Raw genomic sequence first — 25,597 nt, forward strand, 5'->3', positions numbered from 1 at the left:
TCAATATATTATTAAAATCATGGCATTTTTTCTTCTACAGGGAGATATCTAGTCACACTGTAATTAAGTTAGTTTTCTACTTCACATATCTTAAGTGACCCACAGAATTTTTCAAAAGAAGAAATCCACCCCAGTGGACACTAAACCTCAGCTACTTCATTTTGGCCGATGTTGATAATATATTTGTATTTTCTAGTAAAGGTAGAGCTATAAGGCAGGCACTTGGCTGAACTGGTATTTTTCACTTAAAAAAAATCCAGTGCAAGTACTGAGATCTCCCAACGGAAGTTCAATTGTTCTGTTGTGTTAAAAATTCAAGAATTAAGAGTAAAGGAACACCTCAATTTCTTGAGGCACAGGATCATCACACGGAACACCATGGGAATATTCTCAATGCATCAGTGATTATGTTCCCTTGACTGCCCAAGCACCAGGATCTCCAAAAACCATTTCCAAAGCCTGCCTCTCAGCTGAACAAAACCCATGCAGTCACTGGCCTGCAACTAACTCCATTAAATGGAGTGCAACTAGAGAGAAGAAAAATTGGAAAAGCCTTCATTCCACTGCAGCTGCTGCACGTAAACCACATCCCTTTGTCAGACATACCTTTGAGTTTGTTGTGTTCTGAGTCTGCTGGGAAGAGAGAGTCTGGAAAAAGTTTGGGGAAAGTGAGGCCAGCATACTTGGGTCTGTTCTCGACGTAGTTCCGTACTGTTGGCTGCAGCTTCTTCATGAATTCTGGACACGGTGTTCCCAGCTGCTCAATAACTTTATTCCACTGATCAATATCTGAACACCAGTAGTTAAGGCAAACAAAGTGCAAACCCCCACACAGCCTCCTGACATTTCTGCTTGTGTTCTCTGAGAATCCTCAGAGGTATTTAACTCCCTTCACAACATCTTTACAGTCACTATCTTTCCTTCTCTTCTCACTATTCCTCCAGGTCCAACAGCCTGCAAAGGGAAAAACTCTCACACATAACTGCAGGAGATCGTACAGCTCTAAAACCATGACCACCACAGAACAACACACAGATTCTTCTCTTTGCATCTACACTTGTTACCTTTTTTTTTTTAAACTTGAAATCCAGTGACTTGCGCTCTGTTTTTTACATGCAGATAATTATCACTACTTCAGCTTGGAAGAACAACATGTGCACCTGTCTCCCTATTCAGTCTGTGGAGAGGGAGACCCAGCTGGCTTAAAGAAGTTCTGTATAGGACAAAAATCTTCCTCCACTCATTTGCTTTGTACTTTACTCTCTCCAATAACTTCACTGATGCTAATTTTTCCAATACCAGCCAACCAGCAACCCCTCAAACACAATTTGTTTGATTTTGTAAGAACCCACTGGGACTCATTTTCTATTGACAAATGATGCACAGGTGTAGACAGATGTTTCTCTTTAACTGAGAAAGTGACAGCTACATTGCTAAACTGATACTGGCTAATGGGAAACAGGCTCTAATGCCTAAAAAGAAAGTGCATTACAGGCATTTCCTACTGAGCTTTTTATTTGTTGAGGTGTTGATATTTTAGATTTCTTGTGCTAACATTTAGGCACCTGATGGATGTTATGTAGCTCTTTCAGCCACGTTCAGTACAAGACTGACTGCTCCAACACAAAAGCAAATTATCTGTAGCATCTCTACATCACACTAATTCACAGAGCTAAGAACCTGATGACTACATGGGGAAAAACAAAGGAGGGTTACATGCAGCCATGGTACACTGATGCTGAGAAATATGATGGAGTTTTGCTGAGAACACACTAGAAAGGAAAGGCTTTTAAAAGACACACATTCAAAGCATTTCAGCACAGAGATTTCTGTTTTTAAAAGTATTCTTTTGAGTTACTATTTTCATCAGTATCATAAGTGTGGAGGAGTTTTCCAAATATTAAGACAGATAACAGAAAAAATATAGTCAAGCAAAAACCGGTTCTTGGTTGCAGTAGCAATATCAGATTTTAAAAAGTATTTTATTTTAGAGAAATGAAAACAGTCTTTTCACATATCTTGGAAAGTAAATCAGACTAAATTTGGATTTACATTAAATATCTTATTTGAGCAAAAAAAAAAAAGCTAATAATTAATTTAAAAATTGCAGGTTTACTAATCAAAAGTGTTTAAAGGAATGAAAATAACTTAAACATATGGTTTAAGAATTCTAAAACAGTGTTTTAAATTGTTTCATTTTCAGCTGAAAAAGGTTGCTAGAAATAGGAGCAGTCTGGAAAGATTTTTCTGAATACCTCTTATTTTTTAAACTAATATGAATATTTATATAGAAAAGCCCCTCCCACACACACACCCTGTAGGTTCTATGTAGTTTATCTTGTGTTGTCCATGAAAAATATTTTTTTCTCGACAGAAAAATGAACAATTACAACAACAGTAAAGTTATCTAAGACTACAGCTGCTCAAAGAGTAGCTTAAATATTTCATTAGAAAATAAAGTGGTTTGACATTTTAAACTTATGTTCAAGTCAAGACACCTCAGTGACTGCTAGCTGAACTGCTTCAGAAGCAGCTCTCTGAGGAACCTGAGAATACAGAGTGTGCAAATGCTTTGCAGAGAAGAACAGAGAGTACAGAAATGAAGAGGCTGTTAGTTGTGCCAAGAGAAGCTAAATGGGTGAGAGTGCCAAGCTTTAAAATCATCACTGGAAGCATTACCTGTGCTTGTTGAGTGAAGTGTTTGATAAACAGGGAGGGCCAAACACAGGACTTGCTTCAAAGAAGGTCACCCCTGTACAGAGCAGGTGAACCATCTCCCAGGCCTTTAGTGAAGGCCAAAGGAAAACTGATCTTTGGGATCACAGAATTATGTGGGACTTGGACACACTGAGAGGGAAGATGTAGTGAGATGCCCTAGACATGAGCAATAAGGGAAAAGGGGTACAAGAAGTTCCCAGAGTAGGGCCTACATGATGGGAACCACCACCAGTGGTGACAGAGAGGGAAGAAGGAAAATCCACAGAGAACAGATCAGCTCCTACTGCACACATTTCTTCTAAGCTGACAGAAAGCCTCTCACTAAGAGACAACACACAAGCAGACTACCACCCACAACTGGGACATGTTGAGATGGAGTCATCCCTGCAAACACCAGAGCCAAAGGCAATGGAACAGGCAGGGCCACCATGTCCTGCTCCTTGACTGGACCTGATTTGCAGGATAGCGCTGGACCTTTTGCAGCCCTGCTCTTACCAAGAGCCAAAAGGTCAGGCTTTATGTCACAGCAACCTCACGGACTGGCTTTATGTCACAGCAACCTCAGCGACTGGCTTTGAGTGATGAATGATCTGAATGGGTAATTGTGCTTCTTTACTGTATTTTTTCTGACTTAAGTTGTTTGTACACTGCCAAAACCCTTAAATAAAATACATCCATTTGCTCTTTAGATACATTTACATGTACACAAACACACATACTGACATGATGGAGCACTCAGGACTGTTTTTGACCTGATCATAGCAAACAAAACCATGCTAAGTAAAAGCAGTTAGATAATGTTTTAGTCAGATGAACAGACACATTTTCTCTCTAGTAATGGTTCTCCCCTTACCTAGACCTTAAATCCACTGGATTATATTCTGCTGGGCCAGCTCTATTTCACTGTCATGTCTTATGCAGTCACCATGTGTGATGCATCTGTGATACACTTGGTGATGAGAAGTTGTACTTGTCATGGTATGAGATTATAGAAAAGTCTTGGAAAAAATCTGAGGTCTACACATCAAAGCAAAGAAACAGGCTTCTCTAGCTGCCAGCCAGCATTAGCTTCAGCAATTCTGCAGGAAACAAATGTTACAACAGGACAGTCCTAATGTGAATCAAAATCTACAGTAGATGACATGAATCGATTAGAAATTGTAACTATTGATGTTATTGAAAAAATGGTACTGAAAGTTATTGATCACATAACTCTGACTTCTGAAGTTTTCCAGGAAAAAAAAAAAGAAAGAAAAAAGGAAAAAAATCCCTTAAAGAACAAGAAAAAAAGAGGACCCTGTTTTTCCTCTTGAAATTAAGCAAATGTTAGACTGACAATTGGAAAGAATTCCAACCCAAAGCTCTGGAAAATGATGGAATGTCTGCCTAACAGCTATTTGAATCAGTTCAGCTGTCCATTGCCCTGAGCAGGATCAAGGAAAACGTGTCAACCATTCATAACAGCATCTGTATGATTTAAGACAGAAGAAGGGATCTAACCTGGATTTATTAGCTTGCCTCTGGCACTAACAATATGGCATTTAGTAGCATTAAGATGGCCACACAGGGTTACAGCAAAGATTTAAGAAAATAGATCTAAAATGAGTATCTTCTGAAGGAAGATTTGTCACTAAGGTCTCAGGTTGCCTGAAGCTCACCCACCACCTTTTCTCTTTGCAGCTTTATACTCGCCTAAGGATTGTTCTCCTTTGCTTTCTAAATACTTGGTTATTTATTTGGAAAGCAACACATAGCTGAACTTCAGACTAAGTGACACAGTTTTCTAAAGCAAAGGCATAAAAATTTAATGGGAAAATAATATTGTGAATTAATAATAAAGCATTTCTTTTGAAAAAAAATCAGATTTCACAGTAAAGTCATCTATTTAGAGGCACAGGCTGAAAGTGTACCTGTATTTATTTTTTCTGTGTGCATTGATGCAATATAGTTCAAGAGCATGGATTAAAAAACAGTGTTTTGTTCATTCAGTTGTAAACCTCAGATAAATAAAATTCCTGAAAATTTCCATACAACTATAAGGAAATTGAGTTTGGCTAGAAGAGAAAATTTACAATACTTCTCTGTCTCAATCAGAAAATATTAAAAGCATTTCTACAGTATACAAAATAGTAGCTTGTAATTAAAAAAACAATTTAGACAACAAATTATTGTTTCCCTATCTAGCCTCAAGATCACAACAATTTTTCTTTTTCCCTCTCATGATGTGTCTGTGTAAATCACACTTTTATTTGGAGCAAAAAATTGTATTTTTAAGTTCAACAGCAAGGATTTGCAGGAGTTACTGTTTGCCTTAGGATGCTTCAGTTGTACTGCAATACAAATAACTTAATCTCTCGTGTTTGTTCATCTGAAAGAGAAGCATTTGTCTGAAATGCTCCTAGAGCAGTATCAATGGACTGTGATGTGGGAAACAGGAGTAATTGTGCCAGAATAGCTGTTTGTAAGAGAGCTGCTGGAATTGTGGTGGACAGTGGCGGTGCTGTGGGAATCATGCTCCCCTGCGTGGCACACTGGGCTGCTCTTGCTCCACCTGCCCAGCAGCACCTCTGAACCAGCTTTGCTGCACAGGAGCAGGATTTGCTCTTTCTGGATAAATGTGCTGCTTCTGGACATCACTAAAATGAGGATGTGTCAAATCTTGCTTTTCTTAAGGTAGGCACAACATAAACAAAACAGACACAGGATTTTTTTGTTTGTAACAGGCAGACAGGGGAAGATCATCTCTTTTCAATCTCAAAATCTTGAGGGAACCACCTTGCTAATTGTTTTCTTCTTAAATCTGCATACTCCACCAACAAAAACTAACTGCTCCACTTCAGGCAATTTTTTAATGCTCGTAACTTGTCAAATTTAGAATAATTGCTATTAAAAGCTCTGCAGTTCCCTTCCCCAACACCAAATTGTGGCAACAACTGCAAAGATGATAGGCCAATTTTTAAAAAAATTTAATTGGACCCTTCTTTTTAAAATAAATCTGCTAAAAAAGACACCAACCAGCTTCACTGTGGGAGACATCAGTGTCACATTCATATTTTTTTCCACAGTCCTACAATTTACACATTGATGCCAACACAGTTTACAAAAAAACCCATACAAAAGGAATTGAAAATGCAACCATCTGACAAGACAGTAACTATAAAGCATTTTCTGTTCCAAGGTGAACACTTTGAGAAGAATGTGGCATTTGTAAAAATTAGACTGCAACAGAAAATACTGTGCACTGTTCAGAATAATAGTTGCTATTTATATGGAATAACAGAATGTGGTGATAAGAAAAACTAACATGTAGCACAAATAAATTACTTAAGAAGATTACCATTGATCATTCAGGAGTTAGGAGATAGCAGTGTTCATTGTGCAGATGCTATCATTAACATTTTGGATGCCCATTTGTGGCCCCTTAACTAAAATTTTTAAACACTATTTTTTGGCTGGTATTTCATTCAGTTGCTGCTCATCTGCGCTTACACAGCAGCAAGCAAATAATAAAATCATACAATGGTTTGGGTTGGAAGGGACCTTAGAGATCATCTCATTCCAAGTCCCCTGCCATGGGTAGGGACAGCTTTCAGCAGGCCAGGTTGCTCAAAGCCCCATCCAAGCTGGCCCTGAGCACTTCCAGGGATGGGGCATCCACAGCTGTTACACCACAAACATGTTACAGGTAAAAAGCCATAAAAGCCACCTAAGAGTTGGCATAGGAAGTAGGATCTTAGTGATACAGCACAATCCTAAAATGTTTCTGTTTTTACTGTCATTAAAGTTGGTATGAACTCAGTTTGCTTCTGAATCTCAGGTGTACCTGCAACAACCTGGATAAGAAATCAAGACTAGATTCCTCAAGCCCAAAACATAGAAAACAGGTTCCTGGAAACTGTAGGGTTGCTCCTCTTCCAGAATCAGGAGAAAACAGAATCATTCTGTGTTCTCATTTGTGTAATTATTCAAAAGTTCCTTTTGCCCTTTACCAGTGAGTTTTTACAACAATTAACAGTTACTCAATTGCCCAGTGTTTAAGGAGAGACAAATTTTGGCCTCAGAGTTCCAGAATATTCAACAACATACACCATTCTATATATTCATGTATCTATCAGTCTATATCTATCTATCAGCTGAGCCACCTCCAGCAATCCTCAGCTCACCAATACTTCATGAATCTTTACCATCAGTTCTATCTCTACATTTTCTCTGACTTCCAAGGAGTGGAAGCTGTACACTCCAAAGATGGAAAGTCAGCAAAGAGAAAAGGACGAATAAAGAGAGAAATGAAAAAAATCTTCATGAGAAAATATAATAAATATGCAATAAAGCAGTTGTCAAAATGTATGATCTGAGTTGTATTATTGGATAGGACCAAGTGTTCTCATTTTCCTTGTATTTACATACAGATGGCAGGTTTTCCAAGATAAAATCATAAGCTGTTAGCACACTGCCAAAGTTCAAACAATTTGTGTTTAGTACAAACATTTCTAAAAGAGTTACATTGCTGTATTGAAAATAATTAATAAGCAATGAATAACCTTTCATCCATTTAATAGTGCTGGGAGTGGATTTTTGCAGCCTGGGCACTCATTTTTTGGTGGTTTATCCACAAACAGCACTGTTTCCATGGAACCACTGCTCATTCAGCATTATTGCTCACAGAAAAACCACACCAAAAATTACTTCTCAAATAGAGTATAATTCTCATCTCAGATTTAAAGCACAATGAATTTATTGTGCAAATACACAAAGCTGCTTTCCCTAAGGAGTTTATGATTTCTAACTGCCACTGATACCCTGAAAATCACAAAATGCTGTTTCTCTTACTGTTGTAACCTTTAAATCTGTACTTGTTTTAACAGGTAAGACCACAGTAGACTTCTGTGCAAAATTTCTGCAGGCTCTATGTCTTTTTCCATCAGTTCAGATTTCCTGACAAAGAAAAGGTACAAAAAATTAGTTCTTGGAAGGTTTGCTGGAACATTTTCCAATAACCTGTTCTCTTATATTTTCAGAACAGTCCCTGCATCTTCTGCATAAAGCAGAGAAAGATTTAGGGCGGTTATTAGGATCTTTGATTCCTGAGAAAATAATTTTGCCACTAATTCTAGAAAGTACAAGCCCATCTTTTAGAAAAAGATTATGACCTGTGCTATAATGACTTGTGTACAGATATTGCTGGACTTTATAGATCATTCTGACTCGATACAGCAGTGTTGGTATATGGAACCTAGACAAAGTTATTAGGCAAAATATGTATATTGAAAAGTTTTCTCAGGAACTACAGTAATTTTTCTGCTCTGTATTTCATCAGCAATGCAGATCAATTTGATGTGAAGTTTGTAAGTAAATTAACTCTATGCCTGGAAAGAATCTGTCAAAAGGTGAAACTATTGTTTCAGAACATGAGTCTTGAAAAACAGTTTTGTTTTTGTTGAAATGAAATGGCCAGAAGTGTGGATTTTAAAACAGAGGTCCTTCAAGAGTATTGATGACTTACATGTTTTTCTGTCTATTTTCTTCACCTCACAGTTCTGATCATGTTCTTCACTTTCTGAGCACTGAGCCTCGGCTCAACTCCTTCTCAGCTGATGGAGTTTCAACTCTGTGAGAATCTTTAATGATGCTGGTTATCTTCTGAAATTCAGCTATCCTTCCTGAGCTCAAAAAGGCCCTGTTTATCTCCTGAATTCCACAATATGGCTTTGAAGCTCTGCCCAGCATTTTTTCAGCAGTTCAGCTGAAGTATAAGCTCATCAAATCTGTTGATGGCTGGAGAACTTCCTCTACAAACACATCTGCTGCTGCACCTGGCACTGGCTGAAGATTTCAAGAGCTCTGATATGACTGATACCTAATAACTTCAGGGAGAAATTTAGTCATAGAACTGTTTAGGTTGGAAAAGACCCTTAGGATCATTGAGCTCAGCTGTTAGCCCAGCACTGACAAGACACCACTAAAGTCCACTGAAGGCTGCCTGGGCTGCAGCGATCCTGCACTGGTGGAGTTTGCAGTCCTGAGGAATATGGGTCAGGTGAGGAGTAAAGTCAGGACCCTGAATTTTTGGAAAGCAAATTTCCAGCTGTTTAAGGAGTCTGGAACAATAGGACACTGTGGGAAGCTGCCCTCAGGGACAGGGAGCAGAACAGAGCTGGCATGTATTCAAGGACAATTTCCACAGAGCACAAGAGCCAGAAATCCCCTTATTCTCCAATACAACATGCATGGCAGGATTGCAGCTGTAGAATAAGGTAGAATAAGGCTGCATAAGCTTGTGCAGACATATACTAAGAGCAGCTGACATCACATCTCTCTACTCAATATATACTTGTTTGCCTGAGCTTGTCCAAGTAGAGGATTTAAAGGCACATTCATCCTTGTCTGCCCAAAATGCCTGCAGTGGCTAAAAAAAAATGTGTAACTACACTTTCATAGCTCACCAGAGGGCTAAGGCACCTCCTTCACACCTCCAGATCATCCATGCAGCAATGAGAAAAGGTTAACAGACTCCCTCATACAAAATCTTAAGGAGACCACGTGGAACAAGAGTCAGACTCAGGTACAGCCAGCTTATTCCATTGTTCCTGAGGCAGCACAACACACCAAGTCCTTGCTCAGGGCTCAATTAGGTGCAAGCTTCATGCTGATTGCTTTTTGAAAGCAGAACTACTGCTGCCAACATTGAAATGAAGTTTTTATATGAAATTTAAAAAATAAAAAGGAAAAAAAGAAAAAGCTATAGCACACGAATTAAGTGCATCACACGCATACACCAAAAATGGTGGAGAGATAGTAAAATTTTGAGGATCAATAAAGACCATGAGGATTTTGGACACAGCAAATCATTCTTCCCAACTGGGAGTTTAAAAGAGAATAGAAGTGGGTTCTGTTCTCAGCTTCACCCCAGTGATTTCAGTGAATTCAGATGGATTACAGGAGTGGGACAAAGCAGCCTAGCAAAGTACTCCACTCTGCACTTACTCAGAGGCATTTTCTGCTTTTCTGCTCCTGAATTTTGCTACTGAAATTTTTAAAGTTAGCTGAATGGACTATTTAATTGTGTAAACTGTAACAGCATCAAATGACCTGCATTCCTTATCCACTGGAAAATGGCAAAGAGTAAATTTTGCAGTCAAATATATGACTGACAGTGCATTTCTCATGAATATTCAATCTTTTAGCTTCAAAACTGCTTTTCATGGTTATTTATGCATAAAAATTGACACAAATTAGTATTAAATACTGTTCAAAACACAGTGTGGATGTGAAATGAAACACTGCCTGTTAAGAAAAAATTGCTGATAGCAGATTCTGGTGCACTGCCAGGCTTAACCCATTTTATGTCAAAGAGGAAACTTCTTTAAAGAAACGGATGTTTAATTACTCTTGCTCCTGCACTTAAACACATCCTTAAGTACGCTGCCCTCAAGCTCTGAGGGCTTAGAGTCCCTGCTGATGGAATTATCCAGCTGCCCAACTCCATCACTCCTCAGAAGAAGTAATCTTTTTTACAGCAATGCTAAGCATTTTCTGTGCAGGTTTAAGGCAGAGGATGGCACGAGGTCATGGATCTCAGCAGGCTGGGTTGGAGCTTGCAGCATCCCAACTGGTTCCCAGCTGCACAGATGGGCAGGGGAGCCAGAAGTGCTGAACCCCTGCTCATGGCTGCTCAGCAGCAGGGAAAGGGTGTGGGGGATAGATTTGGAGATGAGGTGGCTTTGAGGAGCAGCCTGAAAGAAAGTGGTGGCATCGTTCTCTGTCCATGGAATTGGCAGCCATGGAATAGCAGAAAAAAAGCAGAGAGGTACAGAAAACACAGAGCAAGTTTAGCAATGTATCATAAATGAAAATTAAGAACATGAACTCAATTACAGGCCAATCCCAAAGAAACCAGCAGCTGGTAATGACAATTTCTGTGGAGTTATTGCAATAATAGATGGCACACAATGCTTTAATTATAGAGGCTTTGTGCAAGTTCTTTTTAACAAGCGTGCAGCTGTGTCAAAGAAACCAGTTTTTGAAGTGCTATTTAAGACATATTCAATTCTTTCTGGATTTATTTCGGAATATCTTTAAATGCTAGCTTATAAAATGTAGGTCTATGAACAGAAAGCCAGTTACAACTACATCACTGAGGGATGCCTAAATGTTTGACTCCACATTGACAGGAAACAGAAGCACAGCAGATCTGGAGCCCAAACTGACGCTAATGATTCCCATTAACACACAGAAGGGAAACACTTACTTTCACATAGGTACAGGAGATGTGCTCCAGATCATACAAAGACACGAGGAAAGTGCATTGCTCATTTCAGTATGGGTATGCTCACCCAGCATTTTGGACAAAACACAAGTTAGAATCTTACTAGGCAAGGCTGTGAAAATATTAATGATATAATTACCTACTTTCATTTCTTTAATGCTCTTCAGATGATACTTTTTCCACATTTTCATCAAAATATTGAACCCTTTAAAATGTAAATGAGGTCAGAAGTGCTGAAGTGAGCTGGTAAGCGTGTGCATATACACACGCAAGTGTACATGCACACCTACTCAGAGAGAGTTACATAAAATTAATAATGCCTGGAAACTCCTCTGTCATCTAAGTACAGAATTTAAAATAGAAGGAAAACTCATACCCAGGCCATGTCCATTTCTCATATTCATGCTCCTATGGACAGTAAAAGATTGGACTTAGATCAAGCAGGTACTGATCTCAGTTATTGTTATACACAAGGAAGTGTTCCACAATCTGATAAATACTAAAGTGCTTCAACAAAGCATGGAACAAAATAAGAAATATGGCTGCCTCAGCCCTGAGTGTGGAAGGGTCTCTAAGGAAAACAAATATATTCTTAGTCTGCTTGTCCACTGATTTAGTGTAAATCACTTCTTGTTGATGCCAAGAATATATTCTGCTTTCACATAATAGTTCCATGTTCTTAAATAAAAGATGGCAGACCCAAATCCATTACAACAGTTTCCCAAGAAACATCCAGACTTCTGAGTAGTTAAATTACTACCAAGTGATGATTTTAGTCTTGGGAAGAAGTTGTGCCCACACTGAAACCATTTCCTACTTTTCTACTTTAATACCACCTGAAGAGCAACCAAACAAAGCAAATAAGCAATTCTATGAGTCTATAACAAATAAGCATTTCTATGATTTATGTCTGAGTATCACAGAGATGCAGAAATGCACGTGAAGTGCAGAACCTCTAACATCTCTCCCTGAGGTAAGCAGTGACTTGTTCCTCCCCTTTTACCACCTTTAAAAAACCCTCATTTGTGCAACACACCCTTCCCAAGCACATACCACCAAATTAATACAGAGACATTCATAACACAAAGCTGTGGTCACTGGCTGCAGAAAGCAATGCTGATGAGCTGTGTGGGATGCTGTTTTCCATCTCCTCGTGCTGTACTTACTGTGGCTTTCACCTAAGGCTTTTGCTGACAGGCAGTAATGGTTTGGTGACATTTTGGCTTGCAGAGATTTTGCAGTGGGACTTAAGCCAGCTCTTTAGGTACAGAACAGAGGTGTGTCAGCACTAGTCTAGTGGGATGGGGCTGGAAGGGAAAGGGTTGGAAGTACCTATGGGGGCCAGAATGGCTGCTAGGAAGGATACGATCAGTGCCAGGAAACAACACAGCACCTTTAATCATTTCTCCCATGATGCACCCTACTGACCACATGTCAACTGAAAACAAAAATGAAATGAAGGTAAACAAGAAAACAGGAACAGAACAACAAACAAATGAGAAGACTTATCCAATCATGCTATAGTGCAGAGCCTGCAGATACAGAGCTGCCTCTTGCTCTTGGCGGCTGCTTTTCTGCCTGAGCACACAAGTTTCATGACAACAGAGCAAGTCTGAGAAAAATCAACTCCAACAGTTTCCTTTACCCCAGTGAGGATGAAAGACAATGCCATTAAATACAGAAACCCAACTGAGACCCGCAGCTGGCTACTGTGTCATAATAAAACTTTGTAATTAAAATTTACCAATTAATTTTGTCTTTTTCAAGTTTTCATTTGTATTCATTACCTAGGTTTATGATGCTTTGTCTTGTAAATGAATGCTGGTCTCTGTATTCAATAAGGATATGCAAATTGCTATTCCTTTATCATTCCAGCTACCAGAGATCCATGCATATTTTCACAAGCTGAACTGCCAGAAGCCGCAAAAGGAACTTGGGTCCTTGTGAAGACATATCCACTGCTGATTCAGGGTTATGAATAGAATTTTTGAGATCATTCAACTCCAACAATGCTTGCTTTAGGGCCTGTGGCTCACTTCCAGCAAATCTCAGTGAAGCCAGCAGTCCATCACAAGGATCTTGACAATCTCATAAGATTTCTATTTGCCATGATAGGAAATGGTGATTTCTAAATAGGCCAGTTGAGACACAGAAGTGCTAAGCTGCACCTTCTGCAGTGAAATTCAGAGAAAATCAGGGGCCTATTTACCTCCTGCAGGGAAGAGCAGTTCAGCTGGGTCAAACAAAGCTCACCACAATTTACACTGGACCACAAGATGAAACTGACTCCTTATATCCAGCACAGGATTAAGGTGGCATTTTCCCCCATACTGATTCCATGTAACCACATTATCTCTGCTGTCCTTGCTCTATGATAAGTCATAGGGCATGAAAGCAAGCACAGGGACAGACTGGTGTCTCAGGGCCAGGAACTGGGGAAAAAATATGAAAGCATCATGCTGCTTGGTTAAATTTACTCTTACAATTTCATATTCAGCAACAGTTTAAAGTGCATTTGACTTTGAAGGCAAATGCCCTATTTGTGGAAATCTTAACATGCCCGGGTCTAAGGTTCCCTTGTTGCTCTATTTAGCATATGAAAAGCTTCAACACTACACAAAAAATAAATCAATAAACAAAAAACAAAGAACTAAAGAAAAGGCTACTTGTTCGGAAGCAATAAGCAGACCTAGAGATGCAAATTATTGCTGCTTTCATCACAAGCTAAATGGCATGCAAAATATCAGGAAAAGATAGAGCAAGCAGTTGTTTGTTCGTCTGTTATTAATTCCTTTTTCTTTTCAGAGGCTGCCTCCTGACATCACTGCTCTATGCTATGCTCCAGAGGGCACACACACAAGTTGAACTAGTGCCTTACTAAACTGCAAACCGTGTAAAATCAGAGATGATTATTCCCCTCTGTGCCTGAGGTTTGGGAAGGAAGCTCTTTGAAAATTTCCAAACCAGAAGGAGCAAAGATAAACACCTAAATATAACCAACGTCCTTCTTGACTGCTGCCTGTTTTTCACCTCCTGAGGCAATTAGAAATAAATCAAAGTGGAACCAGGATCTGGCTGCATGTTAGAAGTAGTTAGCTGGAGGTTAAGAATTTTAGCACATACAGCAGCAGCTGTCAGCAGTCCCAGTCCGGGCACTGAGACTTGTGCAGAGCTCCAGAAAGGACTGCAGAACTGAGGTCTATGCCTTGATCCTCTGCTTCATTTAGTCCAACATTAAACCAGATGTTGCAGTCCAAGTGATTTCACTCATATAAGCATCAGAAAAAACCAAGCACATGACAATCTCTTATCACCTGCATTCAGCTCCAAAGCACTGAAAATCTCCACCTGGTAAAAGTTTTTTTTTTTCAAATGTGAGTAATCACAAATGCTGGCTATGCTGCATTAACACATGGAACATCCCTAAGCTTTAATCAAGGGCAGGCTAACTTGTAGTGACAGACCTCTTCATGATTCAAGGTAAAGCTTCAGTTTAGCAACTATTTGCCTTGATGTTTTTAAGATCATGTGAAACAGTGTTAAGGAATTTAACCTACAGCTGTTCAAGACTCTCTGAAGTGGAACTGTTGGGATTTGGGTAGCCCTTGATGGGAAACCCACTCACCACTGGAATATCCAGGTCCTGGTTTACCAGGAGTAGGGGATTTTTAATGTGTTCAGAAGCTCTACAAACAATATTATTGCACACTCTGGAACACATTCTTAAATGTCTACACACACTTCAGAATATGAGTAAACTTGCCAAGGACACCAAATGCCACTCTGGCACAGCCAGCTTGAACAAGTGCTCACCAGAAACCAAATGCACGTGGCTTCCTGACCAAAGGAAAAAACCATTTTAATCATTAAAAAAACCCGGAAAATCTTCTCTGGGCCACCTCCTGGTTCTGATTCCCCACCAAACAGGTACTTCCTGACCCAAATGAGTGCTTGCTCATCCTTCTAGATTTCAGATTCCCTCCAGCAGAGATGCAGAAGGGTCACGAATTGTAGAACTACCCAAATTTGCTTCTATATGGAGAGGACCCAAGTCAACCTTTCATAGACATTTCCTTGGTAAATCTACATTCTTCTCCTGCAAAACTGCAGGCTCTCTGGGACTTCACAAAACAGTGAGAGGGAGCCCATAGGGAGAATCTGTAACTGCCCTTGCCCAAACTCCCATTGAGGTGGCTTTTCAGTCTTGCGCTCAGTAAGATCTGACTGTCATTCAATGAAAATTGTGACGTGCAAAATGAAATTCATTAAATGCAAGCCACCGGACACTCCAGAGACCAGAGATGCATGCGCACCTGAATGAGCTTTGCTATCTTTTCCAGCCTCATGGGCTGGTTCACACTTTCTTCCCAGAGCACTAGTGAGAATACCAAACATTCACATTTGTAGCAGCTCCTGTTTCAGTGATGCAGAAATCACCCCTCTGCCAGCTGAAAAGAGATGTTCACCTCCTCAAAACTAACTGAAGAAGATAATGATAGACATATTAATTAAGCAAATCATGACACCTGATTTTACTTGTGTAACTGTAGGCCAAAATATTTAGCCTACAACACTGCTTGCCAATGGCTAAGGTGCAAACTCCAGTAAAGGCAGCTGAGTATGCCTGTGATAACAGCGAGCTTCTCTCTCCAAATTCTCCTAAAATGGACAGACACCTTGCGGGGCAGGACCCCTCTTTACCTCCCTCTCTGTTTTGAGTACTTCTGCAGATCTGTACTGATGTCTGCTCTGAAGAACCATTTCTAGGCCCTTACTTGAATTTGCAGCATGAAAAATATAATAGCCTGTATGCTCTACCTTTTTTTAAAAGGTTTTTCTATTATTTCTATGCAATAAAAAAGGGCATGGTTTATAAAAATACAGGGTAGTTTTCAGTAATACGTGGGCAAAGATGCTTTTTTTCCACATGCTCCAGATACCACAGCTATAAAGACCCCAGACCTGCCAATGCCAAGGAAAGTCTGTGTTGTGTGGCACTCCCAATGACCATTGTGGAGATGGCTCAAACTCTTGAAAAGGATTAAAACCCTCCCCAAACCACCAAACCCTTATCTCCCTCAATTCTGGCTAAGTCATGGCAAACTCCCAGTTTTGTGACATTCCAATCTCCTTGCTGAGACCTTGCTGAGATACCAAAACCCTCCCCTTTGTGCTTGTATTTGTCATATGCTTGAATTTCAACATGTTTTCACAAGGGCTTGCTCAGCACAGTATCAGCTCAATCCATTAAGATTTCCTGAGAAAGTTTTTCCTTTCTAATTTGAAACACCACTTTCCACATGATGTTATGAAAACCTTTATATTTCTCAATAACAGTTATAAGATTCCTAAGTGTTTAAATAATTGCCTTAGTGACTTCTAATTTTCTTCTTGCCAAACACCATGGAATACAGGTACTCTCCTGACAGATGCTATATGGAACCAAAAGGGAATTGCCACAATTTTACAAGGGTGAGGCTTCAAACCAACCTATGAATTTCTATCTTTTTTTAAACTTTCTGTGACTCAGTGGGAAGCCTGCACTGGAGAAGGCTCCTGCCTCTTAGGCTGCAGTGCCAAACAAGTGCTAAAAAATGACTGTTAAAAAATGACTGAAAAAACCATGGGAATCCTGAGCAGAAAGCTCAAGAATAAGTGGAGGCACAAGGGATGACTCACACCCTTCCCTTTCTCCCATTTTCTTTTGGATATATCTATAGAAAAATACCATCATGGTAAGAGAGACCTACAGATAATCTTGCCAAGGAATGTGAAACACGCTACCCTGTGTCTAACAGACCATAGCATTGAAAATCTGTTTTGCAGATCCTGCATTTCCTAGCTTCAGGTCCTCTTTTAGCTTCTTTCACATTTTGATTTTGAACTATCTCTTCTCAGGTCTCAAAGACTATTCAAGTACTCTCGTGTTACCTCTTCCAGCAGGAAACACACAGGTAGCCTCTTTTGCTACAACACAAACAGATTAGCAGATCATTTGTATGTTTTCATATCTGCAACAGGAATCACAGAATATGCTGAGTTGGAAGGGACCCATCAGGATCATCCAGTCCAACTCCTGGTCCTGCTCAGAACACACCAGGGGTCACACCCTGTGCCTGAGAGCTTTGTCCAAACACTCCTTCAACTCTGCTGGGTTGGTGCTGTGACCACTGCCCTGTGCTGGTGCCCAGTCATCCTCTAGGTGAAAAACTTTTTCCTGATATCCAACCTAGACCTCCCCTGATTCAGCCTCATGTGATTTTGAAGGTGTTCCAGTTCTTTATTTTGATCCTGTCCAAATACCTGCATGCTCTTGACAAAAGGCACTTCAGTACTGTTTTGTCCACATGTTCTAAATTCTCTGCTTAACTGTTCCAGTCTGTCTCAGCTCAATTTAGCACAGCTGCCATCAAGAAAAAGCTGACTAATGCCACAGAAAAAAACACCAAAACGTTTGACACCATCCAATTCTCACAGGTGCCAGAAAACTCAATTAAAACTTGCCTTGGTTGAAATTCATACAAGGCAGCAGTACATCCTGAAAACCTTTAAGGTGAGTGATGGGAAACAAGCAGTGGATCATCTTCACTGTGGCACCTGGGATCCAGTCCAAGAGCCACTCAGATGACAGACAGCATGGGGCTTTCATGCTAAGTGCAAATTACACTCTAATCTGTTGGAGTATGCATATCTAATTTAAAAAAAAAAAAGAGAAAAATGGCAACAGCCAAATAATCCTCACATCCATCCTGAGACCTCTTTGAAACAGGTCTCACCTCATATGAGAAACTTTAGGACAAATCCTGAGTCCAAAACCAAATACCCAGGGAAGAATAATTCAGGTCAACAAAATCCAAACTTAGCTGTCAATGCCATCATAGCTTAATGCAGCAGGTTAACATGAACCAGTTGATCCCACCTGGAAAGCCAGGCCAGTCACACTTAACAGTATCTTTTACATAATCCTGATGCTAGTTGGTGGTTTTCATTTTAAGACAAAGCAAGCCTTAAGAAAATACCACCCGGAACAAATAAAGCAACAGACTGCACTTAACAAAAGAAGTTTTTATTATGCTGTAGTTTAAGAAACACCCAAAAATGCCCTCAAAACACTAAAATTACACCTATTAATCAATGTAGATCAAATGCAAAAATAAATTCTGATTATGAGAGGTGGAAAGGCAGCCCTTTTCCGAAAAGACTTTCTTGATGAAAATTTTTTCTAAGGCAATAGAACACTTTCTGTCAGATGTCAGAGAGCATTTCTTAATCCTACCACTCTCAGAGACAGCTGGTGGGCAAGGGAATTTTTGAAAATCTGGCTGCAGAAAACATTAACTCTATCTGTTAACGCTGAAATCTCTCCACAATTCCTATTGGATGTTCATAATTACACAGAAGAAAGTTGGAATTTTTCTCTCTTCCTACTTTAATGGTATTTTCTCTTTTGACTGTCTAAGACTTTAAGCTACTAGCAGTAGGAATTCTGTTCTCCATATTTACAGTGGAAATTCAGGCCTAGCCAAACTTAGGACACTTGTCTATTACCACAATATATTTCTATGGCTAAATCACTGTTTTCCTTTGATCTGCTGAAGGACTCACAAGTAAAATTGCTATAGTACCATCCTCTACATGCCTCCTTTTCAGTACTGAAAAGAAATGCTCTGATCACTTTATTTTTCCCACTAAGTCATTTGTGCCTGTAGGACATCACTGTGGAACCTGGCAGCTCAGATCTTAATAAAACTGTCTCACGTGAAAGCATTCATTTTAAGTTTTCCCTTCCCTTCAAATAAAAAAACAGAAATACATTTCCAATCCTTAAATTGAAATCTTATGAGATTATGAAGATGTTATTACCTAGAGCTGAACCAGCTTTTAGGAAAGCCCTGGGGTTTTCTAACATATTTCCAATGGCATCCAAGAATTCAGGCACTTTTTAGCTGCTCACATTCTTTCCAATTTAACAAAAATGGAATTACCATCAAAGAAACACTGAGCAAGAAACTCAGAAGTGGACTACAAAAGCTTATTGGAACTTGCCAGGAATATTTTGGTTTGCAACTCCATCTGGAAATGGATTGAAAGGTGGATTTCTTCTTGAGAGGGTCTGATTTCTGACAAGGAAGTTCCCCTGGCAGTATTTTCAAATGTCTGCTCTAGCTGATAACAAGGAATGAGGACACCTGCCAGGCAATTTCCACCCAGTACTCTACAGGACACTGGAGGCTGTTCTTACTTGTCTGAAAACCAGCTGTAGTCTACCCAGATTCCAGAGCTTTCTCCTAGCAGCTTAAGAGAGAGTTTCTTGTTTATGTAGATGAGAGGTTCTGAAATTAATCCACTCCATGTTTTAATGTTCACAAAGTCTTTAAAAATGAAATTTCATTTCGAGTCAGCAGCACCTGAGTGCAGTGGTAACTCAGTGGGATGATTTAGGTGAGATCAAATTTTAAAATATTTTCTTTCTATAAAACATGGCAGCAGCTGTGAATTTTCTCTTAGATGTATACTGTGCCATACACAAATGTTCACACTTCAGACTAGAAATGAGTAAACTCATATTGATAGCAAGTGCACACAGCAGACTGTCTTCTGAATGATTAAAAAGAACTGGTATTTTTGATTTCTATACAGACTTGCCTCTTCCAGCTAGAAAACTCTCTGCTGGAAAGCCTTAAGTAGCCCAAGGGAAGTATGTAATGTGAAGTTTGCCTGCAGCTGCACAAATGCTTCTCCAGCTCTTCCTGCACCTGGGAGGGAGGGAAACTAGACCTGCTCATCAACAGCCATGGAGGGGTGGGAAATCATATGGGTCCATACACAAACCAGTCTTTTCAACACTGACAACTCATTCATGGGATCAAACTGGTTAACAAATGAGTACTGACTTGGAAATTAACGTAAAAATTTTTTTTCTTCTTATTTTCTCTTTTTTTATTTTTTTAAACTTTCCGCTCACCTAAATAAGGCCACCTTTAAAGCATGGTAGTAATTGCAACCTGGCCCAAATTCTATTTCAGGAAACAGGATTTCCAATGATTTAAAAAGTAGGACTATCTCACAACTTACACAATGTTTGCTGCATTTGTTCAAAAATTCAGTTGTTATTTTCAACTGATGCTGAAATGTTAAAAGAATTTTTAAGATTATTTTACTGTTATCCCTGAATACAACGCTGTCATAAGAGACTGTTTCCACAGCCAGACAGAAACAAAGTAATTCTCATGTTTGAATGATTTTTTAAAAGCTACACTGCCTGAATTATATAGCATCAACATTTTTTCTAGACAGGGGCAAAAGAACATATCTCCTAATTTGTTGTGGAAAAAGAAGAGCAACCCATTAACCATGCTTCTATGCTTTTATCCTGAAACCATTCTTTGTATGAATTCCAGCTGCTTATCGACTAAAATATCAGACTTCACTCAGAAAGGATTAAATGGAAATATCCTCAGTATTTACAGCTGAACCTCGAGTGTATTATAGATAATTTAGTTTTTCATTTTTGTTGGGTTTTTTTACTTTTTTTTCTTTTTTTTTCTTTTTTTTTTTTTTTGTTTTGTTTTGTTTTGTTTTTTAAGAGGAAAAGAGTGCATTGTATGGTGGAAGCATTATGATGGTGTTACCACTGAAACACAGCATAACTATCACACTGAATTTCAGATCTTGGGAATGCTGGGAGCTGCTCTGCACTTTGAGGTTACAGCTGAAGGTGGGTGTGCAGCCTGCTCCTCATGCTGTAGGGACAGCTCAGCACCTTTAAGCACCTCAAAGCTACCTACTAATAAAGAAAATCACCATTTTAACCTCTCTGCCTTGTTTTGCATCCAGTAACTTTCCAGCCCCTCTTCCTATAAGACTGGAAGCAGTAAAGTGCTGCTGTCACCCCCTCAGCAAGCAGGAGGTCCCTGCTGTCCCTCCATCTCCCTGTCAGTGAAGTACAACAGCATCTTCACCAGGCCACCAAGCACAGCTCAGCTTTCAGAGGAAGTTGACAGAGCTGTGAAAACAGGACAGGCAGCACCCAACTTTGACAAACATGACAGGAATTACTCAAAAGTCAGCAAAAAAATAATTGCTTCCATGGCTACATGTCTGTGAAATCTGGGTTTTCTTCACACGAACTGCCAGTGGCTGCTGATGCCAGATTTTCATGGTGCCTTTCTGCCAACTAGCTGAAAATAAGATGCCTTTTTGTTTCCAGAAGTGAAGAGATGATATGTTGCCTCATTTTATTCTGATGGGCAAAACACACTTACTTACATTTCCAAGCCAGCACGGGCAGGTTTAGCCTGTGATAAACAGGAGGGTAAGTACATACCTCCTCTTTTGTTTTCATTTTCTAATATTGCTTTCACCACCTTGGAAGGGGTAAAAATAATATCACCCAAGACAAGAAGAACAAGATAGGAGGGAAATAAAGTTTAGTTGACAACACAGACCTCATGCAAGTAAAGGGAAGTTCATTTTAAAATCAAGAGAATCTGATTTCAGGCCAATTTGGAAACCACAGCAGAAAAACGGTTGTTTTAAACTGGGTGAGTCAAATTCTTCATTTTGTTTTAAAGAAAAATAAAAATGTTGTATTGACTCAACACTGAGCCCATACAGCATTGAGATGAATCCAAAACCATGATGCATTAGCAAGCAAAAGATTATGATGTCACCACAAATGTTATGAAGTCAATATTTCCAAAACATAAAAGCAGAAAAACAGATTTACAGGAATGAGATGGGCCAAATTAGGACTTTTTTCTTTTTTTTTCTTATTTTTCCTTTTAAGAATAGTAAATAAATCTGTCCAATTTGCCATCATAATGCTTGTTTTCTATATTGCTTATTGACATGACATAAATAGTATATAAGATGGAATGATTACAGGTTTTAGAGTAATTTAATTGACTGAAATAATTCTGTGCATCTGTTTTTCATTTTCAATTTTGCGCATATCAGTAGTGTGCTATTTTTATTTAGCCGTACCTCTGAGATTCAACTTTCTGCTTCTATCTTTACACTCCTGGTATAGTCATTTTATGGTAAGAGGGATGGGGTGGAGGAGAGGAACAAATAATAGGTGAAGCTGCAGCAAATGGCACAAGGATACAGTCCCTTCCTGGAAAGAGGATTTTGTGGCGAACCATTTCTCCCATAATGCATCCCACAGACCATATATCCACTAGAACAGCAGAGACAGGGAAGTGAAGAAGGAGGGAAAAAAAAGCAAAGTTAACTACAACATTTCACTCCTAAAGGAGGGGAAAAAGGTTGATCAGCACAGTACAGTTTGTTTTGTGGTTTTGTTGGGTTTCTTTTTCATGTCTCACCAAAAGCTAAAATAAGTAACTAAACAAATAAATGCTGTGTCAGTCAGCTCAACAGCAGTTAGTAACAACAGTGGAAAAAGTTTAAAATCAACATTTTGGGTAAAGGTCCAGAGCTAGCAAGTAAAGATCAAGTAACAACTGCACAGACCCATGGTATACACTGAATTTATGGCTAAAAACTCACTCCTTTTTTTTTTAGGAAAAAACCAAAACAACCAGATAATGATAATCTGAATAAATCCTACTTGCAGAGCTTCTAGGCTTTGTTCTTCAGCACTGTCTCTCTGCAGCAGCTGACAAGAGGCTCCAAATGGAACTGCTCATACAAGTAAAAGCCATATGGAAAAATACCACCCTTAAAGGTTATTTAAAACTATTCTTTCAGAATCTATACCTATATCCTCTCTGTAGGTACCTATCACAGAGCATGACCTGAGTGGACTCTGTTTTGTACTGTGTAAGCACTCAAAATAAATGCTATAACAAAAGCTCCAAAGGACAAATATCAACAAGACTAAGAACATTTCCTATTTCCAATCCTGCCTTCAGCTTTTAGATGAAATATGCACAGTTACCTTATCTGCTTGACTTTGATAGGGTTTTTTTTCCCTTTAAGTCTTTAAAGAAAAAATGCTGGATAGATAGCTACACAGTATTCACAGAAAAAAAGAAAAAAAAGAAAAAAAAAGAAAAACCCTGTCTTCCATGCGAAGAGGAAAAAATTGCTTTGAAATTATTTAAAAGACTATGTTGTTTCTGAGCCTGAAATCCTCATTTTTCTGGTTATGTTTGACCTACACAACCAATTTTTCTCCTCTTTTTCTTCTCCTTTCTTAACCTTCAAAAGCAATCCAAAACAAACCAAAGAAACAAACAAACAACTCATTTCTTGGTGAAACAAAATAAAGGTGAAATGTTCCATTTGGGAAAAGGAGGGTACAGGTATCAGGGGCATGGGACAGCAAAAGCATGCCAGAGGCAGAGGCAGAGTTTTCTTCCTAGTGACAGTTTTAGGACCTTCCATAGAAGTGCAGCAAACTGGTGATAATTATGCATCTTTAGCCAACCAAGTGCAGAAAGAAAATGAAAGCAGTGAACAGTCTTTATACAGGCAGTGTACATAGTCAGAGGGGAAAAAAGTTGGGGAGCTTCAGTAATGTGGCAGCATAGGCCGGAGCAGGGAAGCAAAGAACAACCCTTTCTGTTGACTTCCTTGGGAGCTGGGTCAGAGCCTCCAAGCAGAGTGGCTCCTCTGACAGCTGAGCTTCATTTTCAAACTTTTTGTTTTCTTCCTCTCTTTATTTTGGCTTTGTCCAAGTAAGACAAGATCATTCATCCTAAGCCAGATTCATTGCCCAGGGAAGTCAAAGGAAGTCTCTGTGTTAACCTCAATGGGCATTTGATCAGGACCCTTGGATGTGGCAAACATTAGAACTTTCCCAGCTGTGTCACAAAAGTGTGTCTAACTTTTTCTTGGTGCAGTTTTAATCATGTGAAAAGCAAATGCTCTCTCTGTCCTTTCATGGACAACAACAATAATCCTAATCATCTAGTAAATGTCTGGAGGGGAAAAACATCCAACAAAAGAATTCATTTGACAATAGAAGAACTCTGGATATTGACTAAAGAACTATCTAAAGAGTGCTAGCTCAAATTTCTAATGGCAGTTAGCAAAAATTTCAAACAAAATACTTTAAGGAATATCATTACTTTCAGAAATTATTCTCTAAGCTAAGAATCTGCATAATAATAATTAATATAATATAATATAATATAATATAATATAATATAATATAATATAATAATAATTTCTCTACTTTTTTGACTTTTGTATTAAAATTTATACTTGAAACTCATAAAAATTACAAATAATTCATACAGGGACTTGCTAATTTCAGAAGAGTTTGTATGATTATATTTTTAGTAGTGCTGAAGTCATGGAATTGGCTCCCAAAATCAGTTTCACTGCCCTTTACAGGATGCAGTTGGCTGTTTAGAAAAGTTCTTCTGCCGGTTAGCTAACCTCCTCAACATAAATTAAGTAGGACACTTCTAATAAATTCCTGGTCTTGTCACATTTGCTGTATTTGCCATCAAAAAGTCTCCTCAAACAGACAAATTATACCTTTGACAGTAAAATCTGAGCCATAGACTATTCTTTCATTTCCTGCCTGGTCTACCTGGCACTCAGATGCAATTCTCAGTTTTGCTACAAAATGAGAACTTAAAAAGTTTTCCCTTCATCTTCTGCAAAATCTGAGTTTTTCCTTATCATCTTCTCTATAGCAAGCACCTCCACCTGCTTTTCACAATATTTCCAAGGACCAAGATCTCTCTCAGACTATTCAGAGGAATATCCTATTTACTTCTAGGGAGATTACATACAAATTATATGTTTTCTTTCATTTTTTTTAGTTTCAGTTTTTCCTCTTCTCTGCAATTCTACTTGTCATTTAAAAAAACTGAATTCATACTGCAAAATTTATACCTAGATCTTGACAAGATGAAACCTGTCAGCAAAACCTGGGACTTTGTTAAATTTATCATGAAGAGGGAATTAATTCCTGAAATTCAGATCTAGCTCCGGATTTACAGAAATGCTGGAAGGGCCAGGATTTTCTATTTCAGCTTGTACTTCTTGTTCCTTCAAACAATTCAGGGATTCAGACTCAAATTTAGAACACGTCACTCGTTCAGCAATTCCAGTGGTTCCCACATTATTTCACGGCCACAGAAGGCAAAAATGAAAGCTCTGGTCAAAATGAGTTTGTAGTTGTAACTTCAAACGTAACTAAGAATAAGTTTCCTGTTACTCTGCCATCCCACACTGATAAATTCACCAGCAGTGCATCCCAAATACATTCTGCAGCTGCAGTTCACAACAGTGAGGAACTGCTCTAACTCCAGGTGTCATTTCCCACCATTTCCCACTACATTTCCTGTCCCTCCTTTGGGTCCCCCTTACAGTGGTGAAGCAGAGCTTGCCCTTGAGGGGGCCTGGCGCAGTGGCACTGCAGCCCTACCGTTCTCCTTGTAGCCCATTCCCAGGATGACCTCCGGTGCTCTGTAGTAACGTGTCACCACATAGGGGGTCATCATGAAGCTAGTGCCTGCAGTCCTGGCCAGTCCAAAATCCAGAATCTTCAACGTGCAGTCAGATTTTACTACAATGTTACTTGGTTTTAAATCCTGCAAAAGACAGTGAAAAAACCATGTGACTTTATAAAGCCAGGCACATCTATGATACCAACTGATACTTTAGGTCACCCTTCAAATGCTCTTT

At 39.1% G+C, this 25,597-nt stretch overlaps 1 protein-coding gene across 2 annotated transcripts in view; it reads right to left on the minus strand.

Moving 5' to 3' along the window:
- Positions 1-25,597, minus strand: part of LOC102043776 (mitogen-activated protein kinase 10) — a 47,506-nt gene that overhangs the window by 19,891 nt on the left and 2,018 nt on the right. For both annotated transcript variants that reach the window (XM_031066445.1, XM_031066446.1), the window contains exons 3-5: positions 25,338-25,503; positions 22,095-22,166; positions 607-789 (exon numbers count right to left, since the gene is read on the minus strand). In XM_031066445.1, coding sequence (XP_030922305.1) covers positions 607-789; positions 22,095-22,166; positions 25,338-25,503 — 421 coding nt within the window. The remainder of the gene's footprint in view (positions 1-606; positions 790-22,094; positions 22,167-25,337; positions 25,504-25,597) is intronic.

This window comes from Geospiza fortis, unplaced genomic scaffold, assembly GCF_000277835.1.
Source record: "Geospiza fortis unplaced genomic scaffold, GeoFor_1.0 scaffold11, whole genome shotgun sequence".
NCBI lineage: Eukaryota > Metazoa > Chordata > Aves > Passeriformes > Thraupidae > Geospiza > Geospiza fortis.